Here is a 9860-nt window from a genome sequence, read left to right on the forward strand (position 1 = left end):
AGTAACACACTCAGGTAATCCCACAAGGTGGATATTACTACGACATGACCTATTTTGTAGGTCATCCAATTTGTTCCAGGGCTGATTTTTTTCAGTGTGGAACCCCTTAATAGTGTTTTTAAGTGAAGGCACTTAATGCGTTGATGCTTCCACTTTATTCTAAACATAGAGAAACATCTCTATGTGGAATCTGATGGAGGTTAGCAACAGAAGGAGAGGGAACCCTGGAAGTCAGAGGTGGCCATTAAAAGGCCAGTTATTCAAGTGGTGAGAGGAGATGTACGATGGCACTTCTTACTCCATTTATTTCAATCAGACAACACATGTTTATAGCCAAATATTTTTCTCCAATTTCTAATTTTATCATTTTGTTTTAAAACAATGTAAATACCGTTTGTATGCTGAAATTACATCTTTATTTTTCAAGCTGTAAATTACGGGGTTCAATAAGGGGACAACAGCTGTGTTAAACAAGGAGGAAAGCTTATTGGAGCCCAAAGAGATAAGGGCGGTTGGACGAAAATACTGGAAAGACAGAGTGGCATAAAGAAGGGTAACGACCGTCAGATGTGAGGAACATGTGTAAAAGGCCTTACGTCTTCCTGTATCTGATTGGATCCTCAGTATGGTGCCAATTATAAAAATGTATGAAATAATAGTCAGCAATAATGGGGTAAAAGTAGCAATTAAAACTCCTTCGATAATTATGTAAAGTTGAATAGCTGTGGTGTCATTGCAAGAAAGTTTAATTATCGGCAGAATGTCACAAAAGTAATGATTGATTTCCATTGATGTGTAGCAAGTATAAGATAATACATCCAAAAGACATGGCAGGATATCCATAAATCCCAAAACCCAACAGACACAGGCCATAAGAGAGCACAACTTATAGTTCATAACCGCATGGTAACGCAAAGGGTTGCAGATGGCTACATAGCGATCATAGCTCATAGCTGTCAGAATTAATAGCTCATCACAAGTGAATGATATAAAACAAAAACCTTGTGTAAAGCAGCTAAAAAATGAAATGGTTTTATCTCCTGATATAAATGAAATAAGAACTTTATGGAGACTTATTGTGGAACAACAGATATCCATGATAGACAAATTATTCAGGAAAAAGTACATGGGAGTGTGGAGACGGGGATCCAGGCAGACCAGTAGAAGAATGGTCATGTTAAATGCAAGAGTGGTGAGATAAATCAGTAGGACAAGAAGAAAGATTGGAACCTGCAACTCTGGGGCATCTGAAATACCATTAATAATAAAATATGTAATCTTGGTTTTGTTGACTTGTTCCATTTGCTTAGAATTTCTCTGGAATGCTTGAAAATAAGGTAAAATTGTTTCTGTATCACAGCTACAGTCTAATTATTATTCATAGCTGCAATGATGGAATTTAATATATTCTGTGTAAATTTCAATAACATTAAACACAGTTTTATTATTGTAACGAACAATAATTTTCACAACCTATTTAACATGTTGGCTATTTTATGGTGGAATTCTATGAAATTTCCATGTATTAGTGCAGAAACTTAGGTACTTGTGTATTTTGGCGGCGCCCCCGATGTCCGTCGTACGATGAATGGATCGCATCGCATCGCATGCCATGCACCCGATGGCATACGATGCGATGCGACGCGATTTTGACCCCCTATATGATTAAAAATCGTATAAGCACCCTAAAGGGTGCTTTTGAGCACCCTAATGGGTGCTTACAATGTTAAATGCACCCCCACGCCACCCCCCACTATAAACGTGAACCCGAAGCGTGGCAAGCGCAGCGAGCCCGCGTGGGGCGGCGGTACGCGTCCTACGACCTTTTCATACCCCCACTATCCACGTCGGCGTGGAGTTGATTATAGAATAGTGTGGCGAGCGCAGCGAGCCACCGAGCCCGAAGCGTGGCGAGCGCAGCGAGCCCCGCGAGGGGACACGGATACCTTCACAGGTAAATGCGTCCCTTCGCGGGCTTCACAGGTATCCGCGTCCCCTCACGGGGCTCGCTGCGCTCGCCACGCTTCGGGCTCGGTGGCTCGCTGCGCTTGCCACACTATTCTATTCTCAACTCCACACCGACGTGGATAGTGGGGGTATGAAAAGGTCGTAGGACGCGTACCGCCGCCCCTCGCGGGCTCGCTGCGCTCGCCACGCTTCGGGTTCCCGTTTATAGTGGGGGGGTGGTGTGGGGGTGCATTTAACATTGTAAGCACCCATTTGGGTGATTTACATTGTATAAGCACCCATTAGGGTGCTTATACAATGTTTAATCGCATCGCATTGCATCGTATGGCATCGTATGCCATGTACAATGGCATACAATTTCAAAATTGTATGCCATCGTGCACTATCGTACGATATCGCGTCGCATCGCATACCATCGTATGCATTATGGTATGCGATGCGATGGGCGCCGCCAAAATACACAAGTACCGAAACTTATTTTGTTTATTAATATAGCACATTTTCTAGACAATATAAACATTTTTTTTCAAAAGTTTACTGTGATCTCCGATGGTCCATAGCAGCAGGTTTCTATTGTACGTTAGGAGGGAGATTCTCCAATAGAGTAGACAAAATGTCCATACTCAGCGGCCATTTTTGCCCATGAACGATGTATGAAAATCGCTGGCCTGGGGGAAAGGGGGTGAACCATTTTCCACAATACACTGGAAAGTGGTTTACTCATCCTGTAACACCATGCGACAGATATTAGCTGCCGGTGATGATGCAGGAGTGTGCATCAGCGCCCACCACTCATCACCTGCCCATACACACTAGGTGAACTCAAAGTAGCCCAAAATGGGAAAAGTGAGCTACTCAAAAATCGCCTAGTGTGTATGGTCCTATAGAGGGACTGAGAGATGTAAAGTCTTGGCTTATAGGCGTTATAGATGGTGTAGTGGTTAGCATTACTGCCTCACAATATTGAGGTCTTTGCTTTCAAATCCCGCCCTGGCCCTAACTGCATGGAGTTTTAATATTCTCCATTTACTTGTGAAAGGTTAATCTGGTTTCCTTCCACACTCCAAAACAATATACTGATAGGTTGCATGTCTCCTAATAACTATCATCCCGTGTGCACATGGTCGGGCTAGATGGGCCAAGTAGTTCTTATCGTCTGTCAAAGTCTACTCTATGTTACTAAGAAGGAAAGAGCTTTATGGTATGATTGATTCAAATACTGGGGCACAATCAGTGAGGTCTCAGCAGATGAAATGACTGCAATCTTAACTTTTTGATGTGAAAGAAGCATAGTAGTCTTTAGAAAAGGGGGCAAGAAATAAAAAAAAAGCAGAGGTAGAATGTCACACTATATAAAATCAACTCCATGCGTAGTTGGATAGTGGGGGTATGAAATCACCCATGGGTGACTATACAATTAAAAATCGGGTCTTTATAATGAAAAATCGCATCGCATTAATTGTATGCCACTATATTGCATGCGATGCGATGCGATGCAATACAATGAAAAAATCGGGCACCCAGATATTACACAAGTACCCAATTTTTTACCCGCACCTCATTAAATATGCGAATTCGCAGCAAAAAATGCGATTTTAAAAAGTGCGATAATGGACGAATTTAAAAATGACTAAAAATCGCATTCTATTAAATGTCACCCACTACATTTATTTACCAAGTTGGTCATCATCATTTTTTGCAAGATTCGCATATGCAAGATCAGTGAGGTGTGTCAGATATTGGTAAGGTGTGTATGAAACAAGTAGCTTATTGATTGCTGCTGATATCAGGCCTTTCCACTTGCTGAAAAATTGCTGCATTTGATGAGACGACAAAAAAATCGAATAGTCTTTAACTAGCTGTAGTGTACTGAGGATAGTGATAGAGGCTGGTGGTGCATGTTGGGGGGTGGGGGTGGGGGGCATAGAACCTAGACAGGATGCTGGAAAGAAATAAAATTAATTGTGATATTAGTTTTTAAATTCAAATATTCTTTTCCTCTAATCCAGTGTGTAGCACAGGGCAATGGGCATGGGTATTTGTTAGGAACAAATATAATCTAAGTTTATCGAATCCTACACTATCAAATATATATATATATATATATATATATATATATATATATATATATATATATTATGTGTGAATGGATGTGTACGGCTGCAAAGCTATGTCCAAAACCCATCGTAAGAGTCTGAGAAATGATTTTTCCACTGAGCACAAGTCATCACAAACTTAGAGTAGCCAGAGACTGGGCCTGTTGCCGATGTCACACACCCTTCCCTACAATGCTCAGGCACACCTGCATTTTTTTAGCACTTCCACTATGCAGCTGGTTTCCACCCCCAGACACCTACTTCCTGTCAATCACCTTGTGTATGGCCAGCGATCAGAAAAAGTTGCAGACTTTCATTGCAGGGTGGCCTCGCTCATGCATATTATGGGCTGTATGCATGCCCAGCGTACAGTATCAATAACCAGCCACAGTGCCAATTTACGGCCGTGAAATCAGGTATTAACTCAGAGATTCAGAGATGTCACACTGAAGCTTAACATGACCACACGTATGTAAGTCATATCTCAGATGTTGCTATCAGTAAGGGATTTCTGACCACAATATCTTTTGTTCTTCGTATTGCCTTGACATAAGATCAAAACCACAAATCCTACAGTATGTTACCATGCATGATTGTCAGCCCTGTAGGTGTCAGCATTGGGATACAATATTCCTTTGATGCGAGTTTGGCATATACATGACAAATCAGGAACAATTCCTGTAGATTGATATTACTCTATACGAGAATTGGGCAGTGAACACAGTAGGTGACTGTATTCTAAATATACCTGTATCTAAAACAAAAATATTGGAAAATGTGCAGGGTCCAGAATTAGAACAGAGAAAAAAATATAGAACATTCCACATTAATTAGAAAATGGAGCAGCAGGGAAACTATTTTAAAATGTTTTCCAATATGCTTAAAATGCTCTAATGCCTTATGATTCCCACCATATCTGATCAGATTCGTCTCCATCTCTTTGTCTACTTTCCAGCAGAAATTGCTATTTACTAATTGTATATAACAAAACAGTGTCTAACTGATGAGTAACTAATGAATGACCCAGTAGTGATGGTAACGCTGTATGTACGGCATATGGCATAAAGCAATGTGTGTAATCATACCTGCTGCAGTATTGGTGCACTCACTGCTTGTGGCCCAGGACAGATGTATTAATATTATTTCTGTAGGTCTGGGAATAAATCCTTAGTGGTATGAAAGCCGCCAGGTATATAATCCAATTTAGTATGTAGCTCATTTATTCTACACTCTAATGAGTTGATGTCATTATGTTCTGCTGGATCTAATGAGCATATCTATTTTAAATCATTATTAAGGACATTTACAATAAAGGTTATAATACTGTGAGTCCCAGTAGATAAAATACAATAAACATTATACATAACAATAAAAGAAAAAAAAAATAGTTGAGCCAGCGAAGACATAACCAGGGAAGGCTAGGGAAAGGGGAAAGTAAGGACATTTATAGTGGGATGTACTAAACCTCACCAGTGCACCCCACCACACATTGCACTGACATTGATCCAATACAATGAACTTACATATGTGATTAGCAGCACAGAAGACAGCTGTACTTTTCCCATCCAGTGACGCAAATGGCTGTGGGGAATGTTGGGAGGGTTCCGTATAGGGAACCACTTATCCCTTGCATCTGAATTAACATTTTTGTGTGTTGATTTTTCTATTTATCTTGAGACCATGCAACCAACAAATATTCCTATTTGTGATTATTGCTATGAATGAATTCCAGTACTTTAATTACATTGAATCGGAATTTTTGATATCTTACCCCTGAAGAAGTCCTTTCAAGGATGAAATATGTATGTTTCAGGTGCCATGTCCATACACTAAGCATGGACATAATGCCAACTCTGTTCCCATCTGTACCATCACCTCAGATGTATAGTGACTGCGGATACTTTGTCACCTTCTTTATGCTGTAGAGAGTTTTTATGAATTCCATTTTTTTTTTATTAAAAATTTAAAAAAATTGCCAATTATTTACTGATCGGCCATTGAGCCTTTTTCTTGGGTGACCTTTGGTGTGTGGCTATTTTAAGAACATCCCGATATATCATCCTTTACAATTTTACACGTTGGGGAATCCTACTGGAAAGGACAGTAAAGATGGCCCACTGGTCTTATCATAGGACTTTATTGCTCATATATATTAGTGTTTTATCATTATAACATCCTCTGTTTTTTGTGTTTTTGCATTAATGTCTGTTCCTTACTTGCAGGGGATTAACTGAGAGGTGCAGCAGGAAAGGATCAACCAACTTGTTCCCATATAACAATAACAAACATGACCAAAACTCCCCAGATTATAACTATTCAAATATACTGTCACCACATAGTATAATTTGCGTTATTAGTTTCCGTGAGTGGGTGTTTAGGGTCCCCAGTGCATTGCTTTGTTCCAGGCCAACACTGCTGTAAAGATGACTCTAGTAATAGGCACCGGGGTTAGTAGAAATAGTACTGTAGGCACCGGGGTTGCTAGAAATAGTACTGTAGAATAACTACATAGTCGCGATGAAGGAGCTTAAAAAGCACGCTATGAGCAATGATGTATGAGGACACATCTGTATGCAAAAACCTAATCTAGTGGAATTATATTGAAATAACAATATCACCATCCAAAACATTAAAGCCAAATAACCCTAATAACAGATCACCAGTAACCATTCCAATCAGCACCTACCAATAAATCATATACAAGTTATATTTCAGGTGCTACTTAATACCCTGGACTAACGAGATGGACCTAACATTTTATTACTAATAATCAAGATGCTTTAAGTAATTAGAAGCAATCTCTTGCCTAGATGTGTATTTAAGTTACTCTTTTTTTTCAATTTATATTTTTATTATACGTAAACACATTATAAAAAGACAAAACATTTAGGAAACAAATTCACATTTAGATTAGCACAGAGACAACTATTGCCAAAACACACTTATCTATTGTAGGTCCTACTCCTAACAATATTCCCTAGAAGGCCTGGATTCATAAACAGGAATACTGTTTGAACATGTCCTGTTTAAACATATAAACAGGACATGGCGAGATAGCTTCTAGTCCCTTCTACAGTATGATTGCATTTTCCCATTCTCGATCTCCGCAATTATCTGACCTTTGTCAATGCTTACACTATTCCTGTTTTATAATCATCCCTATCCCCGCTGCTTTCCTTCCATTCAACTAGAGAAAAACAGATCTTAATCTTTTCTTGGACTTGGGGTGAAAGAGTTTGTAGAAAATCTCCCCAGCTCTCAAGAAACTTCTCTTGACTTTTCGCTTTTTGTGCAAAAGCCTCCACCCAGTCCATCAGAAATATGTTATACGAGCTGACCGACCCGGCGTTGCCCGGGAAAACCTTGGGGGTTTTTTTTATTTCCAAAATTGCTGTAAAGATTGTAATTTGTTAAAACCTCCACCATGATGATAGAATGTTTTTGCATTGATACTCAATGCCAGCAATGAAATCAGGAGTGGTGGTGTTGTTGATTGAAACGCACCACTCCTGACTTGATAGCTTGTGTGTGTTGATGAATTCCACATCCACTCCTGAGATTTAGCACCTATGATGCATTTTTTTGGGTGTTGTACTGTTTTTGTGTGTGTTGTAGTGTATGTGGGTGTGTGTACTGTGTGTGGTGTGGTGTGTTGTGTGTATCTGTCCACTGTGTAAGTGTGTGAGGTGCGCTATGTATATATATGTGTATATATATGTGTGTGCAGTGGTCGAAGTGGAAATTTTGAAGTGGAAGTATGGGAAATGGAAGGCTGAAGTTATGTGCACACTCCAGAAAAAGAGGGTGCCGCCACTCAAAAGGGAGCATGTCCTTGAGTGTAGTGTACCATGCCATAAGCCCCTTATACACATTATGCAAAACAGTAGTAGATTCCCCTTACACTTGCCCCTTAAACATTATAAAGAGCCAATATTCCCCTTATGCGACACAGAATGATCAAACAAAATTCACCTGGAATGAGCCAAAATTCACATTATACCACCCGGATTAAGCCAAAATTCATGTTATGCCAAACTGAAAGAGCCAAAATTCAAATTATGCTACATAAATTGAGCCAAAATTCACATTATGCAACATGGAATGAGGCAAAATTTACATCTTGCCACCTGGATTGAGCCCAAATACACATCATGCCACCTGGTATAAGCCCAAATTCACATCATGCTTTCCGGAATGATCCAAAATTCACATTATGTCACACTGAAAGAGCCAAAATTCACTTTATGCAACAGATTGAGCAAAAATTTACATTATGCCACCTGGATTGAGGCAAAATTTACATTATTCAACATGGTGGGGTGACAAATGGACAGAGATGGTGGGGTGATACAGGCACAGAGATGGCGGGATGATGCAGGGACAGAGATGGTGGGGTGACACAGGGACATGCACCTCTATGTCACACTACATGTCACATTCCTCCCACCTGCTACCTGTCACATTTATCTGACCCGGCTCCTGTTTACATCAATGGGGGAAGCCCAACCTCCGGACCGCAGCATCCTGTGGTCAGTATGGAGGTTGGGCGGGGTTTGCACACAGCCTCCGCTGCTGTATTCTGTACTCTGCAGACAGCAGCAGAGGCAGGCAGGAGGTGAATGGATGCCTGTGTGCAGCATCCAGTCACCTCGCGGAGGGGCGGGTGCACAGGGGCTGGGAGTAGCCCAGCAGCTTACCTTGGTGCTGGGCTTGCCCCCAGAACGATGATCGATGGTCCCTGCAGGGGTGATCACGATCCCAGCGCTTGAAGATGATGTCATCTTAAAGCGCCGCCTCAGTCTACACTGCAGGTAGGCACCACAGTGTAAACGGTGCAAATCTCAGATCTGACCTTGTATTGATCCATGTTCAAAATGCTGGGTCAGAACCGGGATTTTTGGTGTAAAAGGGGTATAAGTGTGTGTTCGGTGTGTTTCTATGTGTTGTACTATTTTTGGGTGTGTTGTAGTGTATATGGGTGTGTGTTGTACTGCTTGTGGTGTGTTAAGAATGTGTTTGTGTGCATGTTGTGTGTATCTGTCCAATGTGTAAGTATGTGAGGCGTGCTATGTATATATGTGTGTGTAGTGTGCTGTGTGTGTGTATGGTGTATTGTGTGTGCAATGTGTGTGTGTGCAATGTGTATGTGTGTGTGATGTGTGGTCTATGTATTTCCCCAATTATTCCCAATTGTTGAAAGCCTCCACCATAATGTTAGAATGTGTTTGCATTCACAAGCTTTGTACACATGGTGCACCATATTGCCAGTGATTTGTTCATGCTGCAGCGGTAAATCGCAGGGTGCACGCTCCCGTGTTCAGCCAGGTGCATGCTCACGTGTGGTCGCTTGCTCCTGCGATCAGCTGTTTCCCTCTGAGGCTCCCCTGGCAGTCTTCTGTTCATCAGCAACCATCTCTGGTCGCTGATGAAAACTGGACACTGAGCAATATATTGCACCGCTATACTCAATGGCAGCAATGAAATCAGGTGTGGTGTTGTTCGTTTGTCTTCGGTTTCCCCGATCGTCATTTTTTTTTCCCACAGATCATCAATTAAGGCAAATTGAACCTTAGTGAATTTTTAATTTCCCAAAAACGACTTCGAGGTTCACACCACCAGGTCCAGAGGTACCTTGTGGCCGAGTTTGGTGACTCTGAGTGCCACGGTGTGCCCGCAATGCAACAGACCCACACACACACACACACACTCTTCAACTTATTATATAGATCATTTCTCCAAAAATAGTTTCATAGCCAGGGGCAGTGGCTGTATCCACATCTGCTGATATTACCATCA

The 9860-nt window shown here is 41.1% G+C and overlaps 1 protein-coding gene across 1 annotated transcript; it reads right to left on the minus strand.

The window, feature by feature from the left end:
• Window positions 1–363: 363 nt before the first annotated feature.
• On the minus strand, window positions 364–1302 carry LOC146036453 (olfactory receptor 8D1-like). Its single transcript, XM_083160450.1, has one exon. The coding sequence runs from the start codon at window positions 1300–1302 to the stop codon at window positions 364–366; it is 939 nt and encodes a 312-aa protein (XP_083016576.1).
• Between the last annotated feature and the right edge of the window lie 8558 nt (window positions 1303–9860).

The sequence above is a fragment of the Crinia signifera genome, chromosome 9 (genome assembly GCF_055691185.1).
Source record: "Crinia signifera chromosome 9, ASM5569118v1, whole genome shotgun sequence".
Taxonomy (NCBI): Eukaryota; Metazoa; Chordata; class Amphibia; order Anura; family Myobatrachidae; genus Crinia; species Crinia signifera.

Bases quoted from the DNA above. Each gene is read 5' to 3' on its own strand.
- LOC146036453 (XM_083160450.1), bottom strand. From the start codon at position 1,302: ATGGAACAAGTCAACAAAACCAAGATTACATATTTTATTATTAATGGT.